This window comes from Poecile atricapillus, chromosome W (assembly GCF_030490865.1).
Source record: "Poecile atricapillus isolate bPoeAtr1 chromosome W, bPoeAtr1.hap1, whole genome shotgun sequence".
NCBI classification, from domain to species: Eukaryota; Metazoa; Chordata; class Aves; order Passeriformes; family Paridae; genus Poecile; species Poecile atricapillus.
The window spans coordinates 42,987,783-43,006,644 of NC_081288.1; the positions used below are offsets into that span (position 1 = coordinate 42,987,783).

The 18,862-nt window shown below is 38.3% G+C and overlaps 1 protein-coding gene across 1 annotated transcript; it reads right to left on the reverse strand.

Annotated features, from left to right (window-relative positions):
- Positions 1 to 403: 403 nt before the first annotated feature.
- LOC131592233 (DNA helicase B-like) lies at positions 404 to 17,112 on the reverse strand. Its single transcript, XM_058863618.1, has 13 exons — positions 16,902 to 17,112; positions 14,174 to 14,548; positions 11,660 to 11,868; positions 9,524 to 10,387; positions 8,333 to 8,504; positions 7,443 to 7,584; positions 6,384 to 6,514; positions 5,248 to 5,332; positions 4,241 to 4,300; positions 3,425 to 3,629; positions 2,648 to 2,785; positions 2,014 to 2,451; positions 404 to 1,520 (listed from the first exon to the last, which is right to left on the reverse strand). Exons 1-13 carry the CDS (start codon positions 17,092 to 17,094, stop codon positions 1,431 to 1,433), a joined length of 3,102 nt encoding a protein of 1,033 aa, XP_058719601.1. The 5' UTR covers positions 17,095 to 17,112; the 3' UTR covers positions 404 to 1,430.
- Positions 17,113 to 18,862: the final 1,750 nt, after the last annotated feature.

Consider the following 18,862-nt stretch of genomic DNA (forward strand, 5'->3'; position numbering starts at 1 on the left):
TGTCTCCTCTCCCTTCTTCCCCCAAGCAATAAAGACTGCCAGTTGCTTTATATGCTCACCAGCAGCTGCATTGGTTTATTCTGGTATTCAAGTTGTTATTGGTAATTATTGTTATTGGTGAATATAAAGATACTGGATTTGTACATTTGTAGAGTCTCCATATCTAAGCAATCACCTTACAGAGTTGTTTCTGGTCAATTTAAACTGTTTAATGTATCCCTGTTGCTGTTTCCAGTACATAAACAAGCTCACCTGCCCTGCACACACAAGTATCTCTGATTTCTATTTCAGCACTGCCAGAAAAGGTCAGAATGACACTTAAGGCTGAATCATGTAAAAAAAAAAATTAAAAAAAATAAACCAAACAAAAAACAAAAACTCCAAGGTTCATGAGTCACTTAAATATGTATTTTTATTTGTAACAAATAAGTATTAAACTGTAAAGTATTTTTGTACAAATTTAATACTTTAATAGCATGATATTTATCGTCTATGTTATGTTTTTTGAAATTCAAACTGTTGCAAATATTTGTATGGAAAAACTGTATAAATTGAAATAAACAGTGATTTAAAGACATTAAAAATGAGGTAGAGTTTTTCAACTTTATATTTTTCCCAGTGTTTTAGAAAAAATATACCGTTTTTATATTTGTGGCATACTTTTTCCTACCCTGAGTGAAAGAAAAAATTGTTAAAGGTAAGCAGGTTGTTCACATTTTAGTGGACATCAGATGTTTAACATCAGTTTATTTATCTCGAAATTGCAATGCAGCAAGTCCTACAGTACACATGAGAAAGCTGAAAGCAGAATGGTTTTTAATTCTGATTTGAAGTTTTGCTTTTCTTACCATGATCATCATAGATCAGCATAGAACTATTAGCTAAAGCAGCAATGGCAAGTTCTACATCATAGAAGAAGTTTTTTAAATCACTGATTGCAACTTTCTTGTTATGTCTTAACAAGATTAAAATCCATAATCCATCAAAGCTCACAAAACCTACACCCCTTAGTAAACTGTTTGCTTTACTCAAGGAAAAGATAGTTTTGGCACATCAGTAAGAGCACCTCATCAATACTGCAGCATTCAGAGATGGGTAAATTTTGGTATGGACAGCTAGGAGTCTTAAAATCAAAATACATCCTTGTGTATTTTTTAAGGGAACATCTGGATCCTCAACAACCTGTAAGTTCATTCTTCAGCAAAACAGAAGAATTACATGATTTTTGATGACCAATACACCAGTGAATCTACTAAAAATGGATCACTGAAAATGTAAATAAGAGGCACAGCATAAAACAGGCTGTTCTTCATAGAACATGCAAAACCAAGAAAGCCCTTGAAAGGCACCTGCATATTCAGCTTCTCCATCCCAAATATCTCGAATAGGTTCGGTAAAGGTTCATACCAAGACCAATTAATAATTGTCTGTTAGCTTTTGAAAAGCTTCCTAGGAATTTGCTGACCCAAACTTAGATTTCTAAGTCTGGAAGATCCAAGTGGAGATTCTTCTGCTGTTGTCTGTCAAAACAAAACAAAAATGTTACCCAAGTTTGAAACAGACTTAAAATACTTTAGCTTCTTCAAGAAAGGCTCTTTCTCCATGAGCTCAGAAATTAGATGTAATGAAAAAAAAAATCATCTGTTAGCAGGTCTGACTTTATAAAAATCAATTTCAATTATTACATTTTATATGCATCTCACAGCACATCACCTAAAAACTGACATTTGTGCACAGACCATAAGCTGATACAGGCTAAGCTGGTCAACAGATCACTCTGAGAGTAAAAACATGTGTAAGTTTGTTACTATTGACATTAAACCTTTTTTTCTGTATTAGCCATACATTACTCTGCAAAGACATCTGCCAAATTTGACTGCTTCGCCAATTACTGGTCAACTTGAAAATTATTAAATAAATATTAATAAAACATCGTAAGTGCCCAGGTGACTTGCATTGGTGAAACAGAGTGCAAAAGTTTGTTTTAAACTTTCTCAGTAAGGAGATACTTACAGAAGGTATTTTTGTAGCATCCTCAGAGGCAGGAATTTGTCTTTTACATGGACTTTGCTGCAAACTGATTGTCTGCTCTTTACTGAGAACTGATGACCTCTCCTGTATCACGAGGTCACTTTGAAGTTCAGGTGGGTCAGGAGCACTTTGAGTAAGAGAAACAGACTGAGTCTCGAGCTCTTGACTTTGCCAGCACTTCATCAGGGAAGAGGATGTTTGTTCAGGACAGCTATTGGTTTCTGCAACTGCCTCTCTCAAAAACCTCTGCAAACGTGTTTTTCTGGTTATCTCCTTGTTCTTTACTGCTTTCCTGAGGTGCAGCTCCTCAGCCACGATGTAGACCCGGCAGCGTCCCCTGGTCACAGCTGTGTACACGTGCTGCCAGTGCTGCCGGCCCGCATTGCCAACCACGTACACCACGGTCCTTTCCTCAGAGCCCTGAAACGTGGGAAAATGCTGGTTTTCAAAGGCTGATTTCCAGGAAATAGTTAAAAAAAAGATGAGAATGAGGAAGTTGGAGGCAACTGGGGATGCTCTCAAGAATATTTTGTACAAGGAATTCTAGTTTCAAGAACATTACTGATTCATTCATGAGAGAATACAGTGTATTAGCTCACAGCTGCCGTGTTTTTACCTGGAATGTGTGAATAGTTCTGGCCCAGGCATGCTTTATGTGACACAGCTTCTTCAGTGCCTTGTAGTTCACAGTGAATGTGGAGCTGCCGTATGTGCTGCTGATGGTCAGCAAGCGCTGCTTATCAATTTCTGCATCCTAAAAGAATAGCACAACACTCAGTAGTGAGCCTGGATCTGCAGCTGGTGCAATGTCTGTACTTCCCTATTCTAGCTTTCCCTGAAATTACAACACCTGCAACATCGACCAACTGAAAGTTTCAGAAGACATTAAACCAAATAAATTGCTGCTTTTCACTGACTACCTTCAAGGAAAACAGTTTTCACTGTTCAGGGATTACCCTAACTACTAATGCTTTCACTGCTCAACTCACTGAACCCAGAAAAAAAAAACAGTTTTTTGTTGCTGTTAACTTTTAGGCCAGCTTGGTTTTCTGCCAGGGAAAACTTTAGCTGTAGCATTACTCTTTACTTCAGACTATGTTAAACATTATCTATTTCAATTACAATACATTTGAGTATTTACAGAACGTATTTACACTGAACACAATCAGACCAACTGAAACACATTGTACAAAAAAGCTCAGAATTGAGGTTTTTTGAATTCTCTATCACACTTTGTCTTTTTTATGTCTTTTGCATGATTGTTTAGCCAAACTAAGTATGTATTATGGGCTAAACTTATAAAGTGTGAATTGTTTTGTTTGGGAGATTCAGCAAGCACTGAGTAATTTCCCACCAGGTTTTCTTTGTGCAGGTTCTTACAGCAAAGAGTTACCTCTGTAATGAAAAATATATCCCCATTGCAGAGTCGTTTGCCCTCCTCATCAGCCTCTGCAGTGAGTGTGGTTTCTGCACTTCCGCATTTCTGGCTATCAGGACCCTCTCTGACACCACTGGCTGCCAAGAGATCCTTGAGATACACATTGCGCGTGCTGGCAATCTTGTCCCCGATTTGAAATAGAAGTCGGTTCTTGTGGTCTCTGGGTCACAGAAAGAAGAAGGGGAAAATGTATTTACAAAGTGTGCATTTACCACATCTCAGTATTTTTTCTCTTTTCACTCTCTATACTTGACCCAAATTTAAAAACTTTAATAATAATCAAAATAGTTAGGGTAAGACATTTATGTCTTGAACTTTTGTAAAACCATTTGGTAAAAAACAGTAATATAGAGTAGCAAAAAAATATTTCAGAATATATTTAGAAATCATACAGTAGCAAAAAAAAATTAACCTTATGGGGTTTTTTTCATGTTGCTTTTATATGGATTTTGAATATTCAACAGTAACTTAAAATCTCAGAATTCACACAATGAATTTAAATGAAAAGCAGTTTACCACTGTTCAAAATGAGATTAAAGTTTATAAACTTTATAAATAATAAATAACTTTATAAATAATAAAATAAAGTTTATTTTATGAATGATTTATAACATAATCAGTTCTAGATGAAACACTGGAAGTTTTACAGCCTTATTTACTATGTTGTCCCGGTTTTCAAAACAAAAATTCAACTTTCAAAACTCTCAAAACAAAAAAACTTTCAAAAACAAAATTAATCGGTCACAGGAAAAATGTGAAACACTGGCTTACCTGGTTAAATGGTTTGAATAGTGTTGGCAACAAAGTTCATTTATTAGATCACAATCTTGCCTAAATCATACAAAATAAGAACATGAACAAAATCATGATATACAAAACATACAATTACAAGCAATGTCACATTAGCATTAATTTATAAATAATGGAAAAAGCCCCTTTTCTCTCTGATGATCTTCCACCATCTATTAAGAACAATTACTTATTCAGAGTTTGGAAGACAGAGCAGTAAAGGAACAGTTTTGTCTAAATACCACAGAAAGTTTTTGCACTGTACACCTAGATTAGTTAAATATGTTGTTACAATAAAGAAAATTAAAGAAAAACTAAAACCTAGAGAGATTATTTTCTGTGGATATATTAAAAATAGCAAGAAGATTTATTTGCTTTTTAAAGACCTGGAATTTTAACTTTTAAATGCAGCTTAAATACCTATAAATATATTATAGAAGAATCATACACAAAAATCACTTATAGCAGTATTGTATTAATAACAATTTAATATATAATGATAGCAGTATTGTACTAATATACAGTATTGTACCTGAATGCAGACTGGAGAAAAAAATTGATAATCAGAGTTACTCAGCATTCACAAATCACTTACTAGCTCACTGGGAACCTGTAAATAGTAGGCGTTTTTTACTTACTGAGAAAAGGTTCTCCACAATTAAAGGTGAAGGAGCTTTTTCCTAAGTACCCCTTTGTGCAGAACTCAAGGTTATGGACTACTGGGACTAGTGCACTTCATCCCTTCCATCCCTTCAGTGTTTCTTTGAAGCCATGCATACTATTCATGCTCCTGTGATTACTAACTTCCACAATCTTTCTTCCAAGTGTCTTAGAGCCCTACATCCCACCCTTCTTATGTGATGAGTAATCCAAGTATCCAGCAGTTTTATGCTACTGCCACTAGTCTCTCCAACTCAACACACTCAGCTATTTTTAGATTGTGGCTGCTAGCAAGGATTTTTTCAATGTCTGCCTGCACACTCCGTTACCTTCTGAAAGCAATGAATTGTGACTGTTTGGCATCCTCCAATCCCGGCCCTTTCTTAAGTAAAAGCTTTATTGCAGTTTGTAAATCTGTTTTAAAAGACATAAAAAGTAAAACATAAAAATATTGAATTTAAAAAAGAAAAATATAATTCAATATGAAACTGTCTTGGCTTATTTCTTGCTTTAATGACATCTCAACTTGTTTAAAAAACAGAAAAGAAACAAAACCGCCCTGAAAAACTCCCACACAAAATGACACACCCCTCAAAGAAACAAATACACACCACAAAACACCCAAGGAAACATCATGCATTTAATCCACTATTAAAATCTGAGAAACAAGAGTGATATGGAAAGAAACAAATTCTTATTTCTGTGTTAAACAAGTTGCATGGAGCATATTTCATGCAAAATAAGGTTTAGATACAGCCCATTGAAGACGTAAAGATCAAATATTTTCAAGCTACAGACCTACACACTAGGATTTCACAGAAGAAATCTACTTTTAGTATTCTGTTTGCTGAGGATTTTGCTAGAGTAAGGTAAGGTGATAGTGTTTGTGCTATTATTTTTTTCCACATTCTCCTTGGAGCTTTTTAATGCATATAAGAGAGGCCACTCAATCCACTTATACCCAATAAATGTCAAAAAAACCCAGTAAACAATGCGTCCAGCCCCGACCCCAAAACATTTTAAAAGAAATACTGGCATCCATATATGCTTCTTAGAATTTTCCTAACTCAGTTCTACAGCTGGGAGCACATTCCTGTCCAGCACACCATACTGTTACAGTTGCTTATTGCTCAAATGATTCGCCTCTGAATCGATTCTGAAAGTCTCCAAAGGTTTGATGGCTCCAGATACAATATAAAAAGACAACCACATTTAATTACAGCGGTGGAAGCTGTCCCCCATTTCAAAGTCTTAACTGGTGAGCTGCAGCTCTAAAGCCCATTCTTTGCACTTACACGTCCTGCTGTGTACACTTACAGAAGGCAAAAGACAAAACTTTGAATGTAGCATTTAAGTTTATACCACAAAGCCAGACTAAAATATTCCCAATATTTTTGTTCCAGACAATAGTCTATGCTTTACCAAAGGGAAAAATCAAGATAACAAACTGACTATACACACATACTCTCACAATTCCCGCCAGCAGGCAAAGCAATAAAAATAAATTTCTTTTCCGGGACTGGCATTGTCATTTCCTCATTCCAAGCAGAAACTTTCAGCACCTCATCAAATTCAGGAAGCTGCCGGTGAGAGATTCTGGACCAGAGCATTGGAGGGAAACCGGAAAGTTATTTTCAGTTAAAGAATTCCAGCATATCATCATCTGCATCAGCCTAAATTCACCACTTTGAAATTTTTGTCATCTACACTACATGCCCTGGAAACTCCTTCCTCAGAGCACAGCTTAATTTCACATTGAAAAAAATTGGTAGTTTATACTCTAAAGCCTCCATCACTTCAGCAGATACTTAGTATTACCCATACAGTTCTTCCCATGGGAGCAAAATGGAGTAAAACAGAAGTGTCATCAAAAAACAAGAATGTTTGTTAAACACTTCTAGACATCTTGCAAATGTTCAGAATATTCTCCAATTCAATTAACATCAAAATCTAGATTTCGTTCTTAGAGGTTTAAAGAAGAAATCAAGTACTGATAGGAAACAGGATTATTTACAAAACAGAAGTAATTCAAATTCTGGAAACATTTAGACTCTTTAGGCACTGATACAGAAAAAAATAGAAACAGTGATGTAATGACCCTTGACATCTAAATTCTCCAAGCAATTCAGTCTGTTTTAGTTGTCACACTTACCAGCAATGTCTTTAAAGACTCTTTTTAGAGGAGCAATTGTAGGCCATTTTAGAAGGCATAGAGTCAACTGTGCATTTACAACTCATTCAAAAACAGAGAGTATCTGATAGCATAATAGTGAAATACATCCCATAAAATTCAAGAGTGTTCTAGCACACACATTTTTTTTGTCCAATATATCTTCTGAAAAAATCTGTAGGGTTTTGTTGCTGTTGTCTTGGGGGTTTGTTTGTTTTTAAAACCAATGTTACGGATTTGGACTAAAAAATCTTAACAATACTACAGAGTCAAATCTGGATGCACTGCTATTTGCAGGTAAGAGGCCAAGCAAGAATTACAGGAATTCTTCATACACACATTAGGATATCCTACCTTGATGCATTATCTACAATTAGTTGTGATTCAGCTCTGTGGTTAGTTCGCAGTTCCACAGAAAAGCCTCTTGATTTTAGACCCTCAAAGATATCAGCTAACATGTTTCCTGGGTCTATGCTCGGTAGCTGTCTAGTGTCACCTAAACAGAATGCATGTTAGTTTTTGTGAGAAGAAATAACCGATCATCTGTGAAATTTGTCTTTAAAAAAAATGAACACTGGAATGAATAAATACTCAAGCCTATACATTGTAATCTCCATCCTTAATACAATTCACATGTAATAAAACTTAAAAGAATCTAAGAAACTTTAGGAATAAGGTTGCAGTGTAGTTAAAGTTTTTTTTATACTCCTCACTCAGCCATGCCTGATGAGCACTGACAGTGAACACATCTTATTCAAACATATTTTGAAAGCTACGTATTTAAAAACAAATCCAATAAATGGCATGTCAAAAAGGAAACCTCTAAGAAAGCATAAAAATTTGACTTTACATTTCTTTGCTTTCCTTTTTAAATTAAAACATGATGATCCTAACATTAAGAATGGCATGGAAACTCCCTTCTAACATAAAATTCATATGCTAGCAATAGCTCCTTCAGTTTTAAGGAAATCAGAAAAGTTTTCCAGTTGCAAGATGTAATAACCTACCACACGGAAGTCAGAATAAGACAAAACACTTTAAACAAATAACTGAAATACTGATACTTTCATACTGACCTTTGGAAAATTGTCTCTCTTATCTGACCTTAAGAAATAGCAGAAGTATCCAAGTTCAGAACAATGTAACATTCTGAGATTTTTAAGATACTCTGTGGGAGCTGATAGTTACACTGTATATTGTGCATTAGTACACATTGAATAATGCTAAATTTGCTGTTCACTTACCTAAAATAATAAGTTTAGCAAGCTGAGCATGCTCACACAGGAGTTTTAAAACTAAACTAAGAATGTGTACAGACACCAAACTTCCTTCATCCACAATGAGAACCGTAACTGTAGAAAACTTCCATGGCTGTTCTTGGTCACTCCGCCTCCACGATTTAAAACTATAGATAATCTAAAAACAAAAAGCAAGCTCTGACACTAATCAACTGTAAACTATGTTACAAAAGTAGATAGTGTGGTATCATCTAACGTATGTAGAGCTATTACCCGAAATTCTGAACTTACACCTGTTAAGACCCAGAAGACTCAACCATTCAGTCTTATTTTCCAGCTCAGTGAATACAATTCTAGCTGAGATAAGCGACACTGACTTACATAAAAGCAATGTCTTTTTTTTCCTACAGGAAAGACACAAGGTCAACCATTAGGCTGCTCAGTAACAGAACACCTCCTACTACAACTTGCTGTGGTTAATAATACCCAAAACTGCATGGGGAAGGGGAACAGGCAACAAACTATCCAGTCCCCGAAGATAAAATAAGCCAACACTACTTTTTCTATCATTATAATTTCTATTTATATGGGTTATTCCACAACTCCAATGTCTTCTTGGCACCTTTTGCTACCTAGAACAAGAGAGACTTGGCCTAAGTTTATTAACAGAGTATGCTTTCTACTTTTTTCTAAAAAATTCCACAATACCTAACATTAATTAAGAAAACACTATGCAAATGAAATTTCTCTCATTACTCAACCCCAGGCTACTGATCTTTTCATGCATGTGCTGCTATAATTGCTAGGCAACAGGATCCTAGAAAACAGCTCTACCAACTAGAAATTATTTCTGTCTTCATTAAAATGAAATGCAAAACTGAGAAGCTGAGAAAACCCAATGCCCTAGAGAAGCACAAGTTTCAGATATGTATAAATAGTAAAGAAACCAAAGTTAGCAAATAACATATTTCAAATGATTTAAGATTCCCCAAAACATAATGCTGACTTTCAGATGCTGATAAGCTGTACTCAAGCATTAACATTAATAACAAAAATAGGCTACACATTTCTTAAGGAAAGTTCAATAACGAGCTTCAGGTTTTTTTCCCAAAACAAAATGGACAGTACCAAAAGGTGTTCCATAACCTAATTAAAAGAAAAAAAACAAAAAGAAACAAAACCCAGAACAAACCTTACCTGATGCAGCGTATATGCAGGAAGCTGCGTTTTTTCTCTCAAAAGACTTGTTGCCCTCCCTGTAGGTGCAGTGAACAGTACATTCAATATTTTTTTTGCATACATATTCTCTGACTCCCAGTGGTGATCAAATGTATTCCATTCCTCAGATGCATCCAAGTCTTCTTCAAAGTCCTTAGAAGCAGCTTCCACTTCTTTTTCCATCTGCTTTAAGTGACGAAAAAGGGAGCTAACTATTGTACTCTTCCCACAGCCTCCTTTTCCACTTATGATTGTGACAGGATTAGAACAAATTTTTTTTACAGCAATCACTTGATCTTTGTCTACCTCTGTTCTACTTTGGATACCAGACACAGAGCCCACCTCCTTTTCGGGAAAGTGATTTTCACCATTATGATTGTCTGGATTATTTTCATCCATTTCATGTGCCTGGGTAATATCCATTTTGTTATCTACTGTTTCTCTTGGTGCCTCAGAAATGTTAAGTATCTTTTTCACATCCACATCCAGTTTCCATGTGTGGTTTGATAGAAGGTCACCTACATACATTGCAATATCTTTTTCAGATTTGTAAAGATGAGGCAGAAACACCAGCTTTTTCTCCTTAATCACTACATTCTGATCTTTCAAAAATTCAAGAGACTGCCAAACATGCTCAATGGACATGTGTTTGGACACAAAACGAGCTAATTCATCTTGATCTTCATATGTGTGTCCCATTTGTCTACAGCGTGTCTTGAGCTGATCATACAGAATTAATGCATTCTTCTGCAAGTCAGGAATCTTCCAGAGGAGATGTTCACACTGACAGAAGGCGGCCCAAGTTGCCTCACAGTAAGGAAGGTTCAACTCCTTATACATAATCTTCTCCCCAAAAAGAGTAAAAGCAAACATAAATTTATTTCAGAAGTTGTTAGTTTCTTGCTGAATAGCATTCCTCGTAGTAAATACAAATTGCAATTCAGAGGGTAGAAGTTTGCAAAAATGTATGTACTTTTCATAAAGCAAAATACTTAAAAGTAAGCTGAAATGATAATTCCTCTTTAGTCACCCTTCTGTAGGAAACAGAATTTTTAAAAATAAAAATACCTGGCACAGAAATGGGGTATTAGGGAGAACTCATGCACACCAAATAACATATTTTCATGTAAAGGTACACAAACTGTAGGGACAGAGCACAAGAAAACCATTAGCCAGAATACTGAACATGTTCAAGAAATATGCCACACTATCACAAAATAGTGAAAGATTGAGATATGCAATCATATTGCACATTGAGAGCAAGAAAAATTAAATTAACTTGCTCAGTCATGAGAGAAAAAGCTTAAGAGAGTCTTCAAGCAATAAAAAACTGCAGTGAGACTATAGGTCCTTAAAGCAAGAGAGCAACAAGTCCATATTGCACCAAGGAACAGTCAAATTGGACATCAGGAAAATATTTTTAAAGGAAAGTATGAGAAACACTGGAATATATTTGCTACCCTGCTGAATCTCTGCAATTAGAGCTCTTAAAGACAAGTCAGAACATTCATCAGTGAAGCAGAGGGAAAACCAAGCACATTTTTGAACAACTAAAGCTGTAGCTCCTATGTGAGGTACGGGACTGCTAAGATGATGTGCAGCAGCAAAGCTCATGAAAAGCACAGCAAAGGAAAACAGGAAGGTAAGCAACCCTTGCAAATTCCATTACAAAAAAACAAACTACTGGACCAGATGACCTCTTACAGAGAAACTTATCTACCTTACTATGAAAGCACAGATACTGCTCTACATATTAGGAAAAGAAAGTCTCATTTACCGGTATAAAATTGAAGAGAACAGCTGAGGATTTTAAATTAGCTAACTTTTGGCCCAATTACCTCAAACATTTCATTTTCTGTCTCTTGTAGAGAATAATAAACAAATGGTTGTAACAAAACCACTTTCAAAAATCTTCTGAGATTTATTCTAGACCAACTGGAAAAACAAAACCCTTTGCTAAAACTGAGTCCAGTACATCATCCATTTCCAAATGAACTGTGCTTAGCCCCTACAAATGCCCATTCAATCAAGTGAACCCAACTAAAACAGCACTATAGTCTAATGCACCTCAAATGCAGCAAACACCATATTTTTACCGTACTTAATATTACTTACCCTGCTGAATCCAAGTTTCCATGGCTCATCCTTTAGTATCTCATCCAATTTTGTTACCATCTTGTCAGTTACCTCCTCACCATCCGTATCAGCCTTTCTTTGCCAACACATCTTATCTAACAGACAGCAAAAGTGGCGTGGCAGAAGAATCGGCAAGAACTCCAGTATTCTCGGAAAAGCCAGAGCTCCCAGTACCGCCTTTCCTGCAACTGCATGCACCATAAGCACAGCAAGTTTTATGTGATATACAAAGACTGTTGCAAAGCAAATTACACTGACTCTGGCTTCATCCTTCTGCCTCCCTTATACACAAGACTTCACAAATTTCTCTCATTTTCTTATTTTTCATAACCCTTTTCAAATTTTTTAAAAGTCTTATTTCCCTGAACTGCCTTAAGAAAAAAACAGTGTAAACAGATGACATAAAACCAGCAACTAAATGAATTCACTTGGAAAATATACATATTATGCACTTGGTTTAAATTCCATACTGAACAGCATTTTGTAAAAAGCCAGTTCAGACCTCACCATGCCTGCCTCTTACCTAGAAGTAATTTTCATACAGATTTCATGTATTTCAAATGCAAAATACGAAAAGAGGCTTCTAAATTTGTAGTATCAGATCAGTAGAGGAACTTACCAAAAAAGTGCTCGCCACTGGCTTTCTCAATAACCCCAAAATTAAGCTATCACTTTCCCTGTTTACATCAGTCATGGGCTGAGAGAAAGGAATAATGGAACTGATTTGCTCCATATTTTGCTTTAAAAAAGTAATTTCAGAAGAAAGAAAATCAGATTTAAAAAGAAAGTGAGACTTTCAGAAGCTTTATCTCTTGGAAAAAATAGGCTATTTTTAAGTAAGTGTTAAGGAAAATTTAAAACACTAATTTTTCTCACTTAAGTATTTCTTCTGATCATTGTCTTACCCTCATAAAGACAAAGATAAAACCTTTTCCCTTCTAAGCAAGTACTTAATTTACATGTAAATCATCAATATACATTATTTCTACACACAAAAAAATACCATAAAGACTTGAAGAATAAACTAGTCAAGCCCATAACAATTAATGACAACCAAAAAAATTTACAATACTAACAGTAGCAACTGGTATAGGGGAAGGGTCTATGTTGCTCAGGGATAGAGAAAGATTAAAGCTTAAAACATAGCAAATCAATTTAAGCTAGATACTAGAACAAAACCACCAGCTACAAGAAGGATGAAGAGAATACATAAGCACACTGTGCAATCTTTTCTATCATTACAACTAGAGAACAAAATGAGGCCAAAAAAGTCTACAGAACTCTGAATATTTTCCTGTCATTACACATGGGATTTGAAGTAGAGTCTGTTCAAGTCTAGCAGAGGCTCTGAACTCTCCTGTTACACATAATTTGACATCCAAAAGCATCATCTCCATCATCTGACCTGACACTGCCCAGTAAACCAAGTAGTGGAAAACTTTGCTTGCTTACACATAACTGTAGATAGACCCAACCTGTCTGTACAGGTTATGAAAACAGATCATCACAGCAAAACAAGAGCTCTAATGCTGAGGGCACACCTCAGACATCCTGACCTGTGTATTTCAGTGTTTTGCTTCAGACCAGCTAAGTCTGGTCCCACAGATTGAATGCCCATTATAGATAAGAGTACCTCAGGAATGCAAGTAGAACACATTGAGTTTCATCCAGCAGGGATACAGTCAGTGCTCTCAGAGACTGCATCACAGGGGGGACAAGGGGGATGTCTGCTTCAATAGCACACTCCTGATCCAATTTCTAACGCTGAGGTAGTCACACTCCTCACACACACCAACACTGCCCACAACAGCATCCTCAGAAGTCTGAACTATCTCCATGTGGAGACATTCCAGTGCTTCCACAGTCTGCTCCCAGCCACACCAGTCTGCTGACAGGCATGATTCAAACACACCTAGTCTATTTAGCACAGCTGATTAAGACTATGTTGAACTCCTTCACTGATCCCTGTACTACAGAGAAGCACCTACACTACTTTTGAACATGCACAGTCCTAAAAAGCCATTGTCACCATGCTAAAATAGTGCTGAACCCATTTTTCAATAAGCCTTGTTATAGCTGAATAAACTATGTAGTTAATAGCATAAATAAACTATATAGGAAGTACCAGTGCCTTCGCATCATAGAATCACAGAAGCATAAAATGGTTTGGGCTGGAAGTGACCTTAAAGGTCAGCTAGTTCCAAACTCCTTCCACCTTCCACTAGACCAGGTTGCTCCAAGCCCCATCCAACCTGGCCTTCAGCACTTCCAGGGCTGGAGTATCCCAAGCACAGACAATTCTACCTAGACTACAGAATCCAGCAAAGTCTTTCTGTATGGCTACCTTTAACTGATCAGTTGTCCTACTGTCCTGAATTATTTTTTTAAAAAAGAATCATTTGAATATACATTTCAAATGAATACATCTTAGTTTGAATTCAGTATATGAGATAGAATGCCTTAAAAAACAATTAAAGCACAGGATATACCTACATGATTTTGAAACATAATAGAAGATGTCATAATCCTTGGTATCTATTTGGCTCCTCCTTGGCTGTAGCTGTGAAATTTGGAACTGTTTTAGTTTTTCTTCAAGATCGCTAAAACTCAGCACAGACTCCATAGGAAGCCAAGCAAAAAACTTCTCTTTCCAATTTTCAGGAACACCACATTCCTTAAGAAAGAGTGAAAATACTTGTCGGTTGTTTTCTTCTACATCAGTCTGCAGAAAATATGATGGATATCCTTGCACAAAGTACTTTGACCCCATTTTTTTAACTTTAACATTAACTTTCCACCAAGGGTCAACTAATGGAAAACGTCCAACTACTTCATACTGCTTTTTGGTGCCACATTCCTGTATAATAACTGAAAAAGAAAAACAAATCCAGTGTTAATTGAGAGTCATAAAAATTAAAAGTTTGTGTTGATTAAAAGAGTTTTGTTGTTTCAATATTTTTTTTTGATTCAAAGGTGGTTCAAACTTTTCTGTAAGTAGCAGTAGTAAAAGCAAAGTAGGGCTTTTCATAAACTCCTGATGCCAGTCTCTCCATTAATATCTAAAAGCAAAAGTGAATCCAAACTCAGAAACAAGTACTAAAACTCCTCCTCTAAGCATGAGGAATGAACCTGGCCTATGAATTTATTAATGTAATTAAATATGTATAATATTACAGTTTGCTATTTATTCCAGCTCAAGTTTACAACTGAATTTTAAACAGTTTTATTACAAAATATTCTATCACAATGCCTGCATAATTTCACAGAATTACTAGGTTGGAAAAGACCTCCAAGATCATGGAGTCCAGCTCAGCCCTAATACCTTAACTAAACCATCACACCAAGTGCCACACCCAATCTTTTTTTAAACACATCCAGGGATGATGATTCCACCACCTCCCCAGGCAGGTCATTCCAATACTTTGCTACTCTTTCTATAGAAAACTTTTTCCTAATATCCAACCTATATTTCCCCTGGTGCAGTTTAAGGCTGTGTCCTCTGTTCTGTCAGATACTGCCTGGAGAAAGAGACCAATCCCTACCTGACCACAGCCACCTTTCAGAGAGTTGTGGAGAGTGATAAGGTCACCTCTGCATCTCCTTTTCTCCAGGCTAAACAACCCCAGCTCCCTCACCCACTCCTCACAGGGTTTGTGTTCCAGGCCCCTCACCAGCCTCGTTGCCTCCTCTGGACATGCTCAAGTGTCTCAACATCCCCTAATCTGAGGGGCCCAGAACTGGACACTGCACTCCAGCTGTGGCCTCACCAGTGCCGAGTACAGGCGGAGAATGACTTCTCTGCTCCTGCTGGCCACACTATTCCTGATCCAGGCCAGGGACCATTGGCCTTCTTGGCCACCAGGGCACACTGCTGGCGCATGTTCAGCTGCTGTCACCAGCACCCCCAGGTCCCTTTCTGCCTGGGCACTGTCCAGCCACACCATCCCCAGCCTGTAATGCTGCAGGGGTTATTGTGGCCAAAATGCAGGACCTGGCACTTGGACTTATTAACTTCATCTTGTTGGACTCTGCTGATCCATCCAACTGTTCCAGGTCTCTTTGCAAAGCCCTCCTCCCTTCCAACAGGCTCCCAGCTTAGTGTCATCTGAAAATTTACTAGTGAAAGACTCAATACCCTCATCCATGTTGTCAACAGAAATATTGGACAGAACAGGCCCCAGCACAGACCCCTGAGGGACACCACTGGTGACTGCCCCCAGCGGGATGCAGCCCCATTCACCTCCACTCTCTGGGCCAGACCATCCAGCCAGTTCCTAACCCAGCACAGAGTGCTCCTGTCCAAGCCGTGGGCTGCCAGCTTCTCCAGGAGTGTGCTGTGGGAGACAGTGTCAAAGGCCTTGCTGAAGTCCAAACAGACAACGTCCACAGCCTTTCCAGCATCCACCAGGTGTGTCACCTGGTCATAAAAGGAGACCAGACTCTTCAGATATGTTTGTATACCAATTATTTCCCATGACTAAAACCACCAAAATTATAAGGAATTAATATAATAAATTCTCAACATTTTGTATGACCTGGTTTGCCTCCTCCTTGCCTTCAAAAAAATAATACACCATTCCCTGATTGAGGAACCAACTGAGGACCAACTGCTATGACCAGAACAAAGTGGGCACTTATGTTTAACAGGGCCTCTTCCTCACCAGGACAGCTCTGTAATAACTTATTTATTTCTCCCTGGCTATTTAGCCCATTTTAAAAACAACTTGCAAATAAAGCACTTTCTAGGCAGAGGTTATTACAACTTCACCTACTTTTCTAAACTCTAAGTATAAAGTTGGAAATTAACATAAAGTATCAATACTCATATGTCATCAAAGAAAAAAAAAAAAAACAACGCGTTTTTTTCCTGTAAAGTAACTTGACTGGGAAAACCTTGTTTTCTTACTGTTTCAATCCTGTGCCCGTAGAAAAGCACAGATTCCCTTTCACTACCTGTTCATCACCTACTTCGGTTTCCCGTCCCCCGCCTGTGGTCAGTTCAGCGGGGAAGGGCCGAGCAGGGACCTTTCCCACACGGAAACCGCCGCGCACTGGCGGCCGGGCCGGGGCCGGGGCCGGGCGCCGCCGCCATTCCCGCAGCGCCGGGCCCCGCTCGCTTCCCCGGCGCCCTGCGCCAAGCCCCGAGCCCCGAGCCCCGTGCAGGGAGGGCACCGCAGCCCGCCCGGCCCGGACCGCCCCGGACCGTCCTGCCGCCCCTCACCGGCGCTGCGCGGGGGCAGCGTGGCCGACAGCTCCCGCCCGCCGGCCTCCAGGAGCGCATCCTCCGCCAAGAGCGGCTCCTCCTCGAAGTCCTCGTCACTCTCCTCCTCGTCGCCCGGCGCCTCCGAGCGCAGCGGCCGCAGGTGTCCCCAGAGCTCCAGGGTCGCGCCCCGCTGCCCCCCGCACTCCGCCATGCCGCCCCGGCGGAGATCTCCCCGCCCCCGCGGAAAGGCGGGACGGCGGCCTGAGGAGCCCGGAGCGGCGCGGGATGGCCAGGAACGAGGAGACGGTTTGGGTTTTTTTAGTACTTCGGGACATAATTCTCTGTCTTTACATGACCCCTGTCACAAAACTATCAGATCATAACATCATACTTCCTGTATATCGGATTATGTTTCACCCAGCTGCCCCCAGAGTAGTTTAATGTACAACTCATAGAGTGCTCTCCGGAAGGCCCTCATTGAAAATCACCCTTCCTTTCCTACGCTTTAACCTTGGCAATTGATGCTTAGTCCTCGCTTTTGCTCAACACCAGATCTTTGCCTTTTCTGAAATTTTATGACAGTTCATTGTTGAAATACCAAGCTTTCTCATATTCAGTGTTGATCTCTCGCTGAAGTCCCCCAGAAATCCTGCTATTCAGTCATGAAAGCAAGGCTTTCTACAAACCATTTTAAACTGATTTTCACTGCTTAGTAGTAAGCAGGTAAATATTTACCATTTTGTCATGTAGCTGTTTTTTTAGCAAAATTTCACAATTGTATTTTTGCATGTTCACGCCACTAGCAAGCATATGTTTTCATCAATTAATTTAGTTTTGTGAGTTTTTTTTTTTTTAAAAAAAATCATTTTGCTGACTTCTGTGTTTTGATTTGCTCTGTCTCTATTTTTTTAACTATTTTCTTCCATTTTCTTCTTTGTTTTGCTTTATACAGTTTTGCTTCGCTCAGTACACTGGAGGCCGCTGTGGATGTCTTGCTGCTGCTTCAGAGTACTGGCAAGCATATTAAAGGAGATGCAAAAGCAACAGGAGCTGGTGCAAAGCTGGTGGATTCTTCTGATTGAGATTAAATAACTGTGTGGTTTCACACCCCAAAAGACCAAAGTGCAACACAGAAATGCCCCCAATACTACACTAAATGGAATGCAGCAAGTAATTTGCCCAGCTTCTGAGAAGCTGTCAGCAGCACAGACATACCCTTCAGAACAATAGCATAGATTGTTTGTACGTGTGCTTAGAACAAGTCATGTATAACAAAATCGATAAACATACAACAATTACTTTTGGTCTAACCTAAAAGAGACACAATTCTTTCCCACATTGTTTCATGACTCCTTCCCACACATAATCCAGGAGGCCTTCCACCCACAGGTCTACCCTATAAAGAATGTCCCCCTCTTTGCCTCCTTTCTCCTAACAAAACTAAAGGGCCTTCAGCTCTCTCACACAGAAGCATGGGACTCTCCCCCTGTTCTGGCATGGTTCCAGGTACTCCATCCCTGGAAATATCTACACTGCTGTGTCAAAGTAATACCTATAACATGACAGAGACATGTAAATATTGCTGTTTCTGTTTTAAAACCCACCTGCAAGTCTCATGCATGCATAAGAATACTGAAATAGTTGTTCTCAGTTCTTATGTGATAAATATTAGGATCCTTTCTCCAGCTTAATTCACAGATAATGAAGTAACTGCTTTACATGGCAAGCTGAAAACACATGGCCTATAAAAGGGAGACATGAGAGGGAATGGAAACACTGACGTTAATTTTAAAATTTTAAAGCATTAGCTTACTGAAGAGTTTAATGGTGTAGGCAGTCATACATTTGAATCAGTGCTTTAAGATACTTTTTTCTTATGAAACATCATTTCATATTCAACTATGTATTTGTCTAAGTGAAACTGGATATCTGACTGCCCCAGTCTATTCTTAACATGCAAATTTAATACTGTATTCAGC

Excerpts from the sequence above, each read along its gene's own strand:
- LOC131592233 (XM_058863618.1), bottom strand. The coding sequence starts at position 17,094 with ATGGCGGAGTGCGGGGGGCAGCGGGGCGCGACCCTGGAGCTCTGGGGA. Across the intron at positions 6,515-7,442 it reads ATTGTAGATAATGCATCAAG|AATCTCTCACCGGCAGCTTC; the intron begins GTAGGATATCCT and ends GCTCTGGTCCAG. Across the intron at positions 3,630-4,240 it reads TATTCAAACCATTTAACCAG|AGACCACAAGAACCGACTTC; the intron begins GTAAGCCAGTGT and ends TCTGTGACCCAG.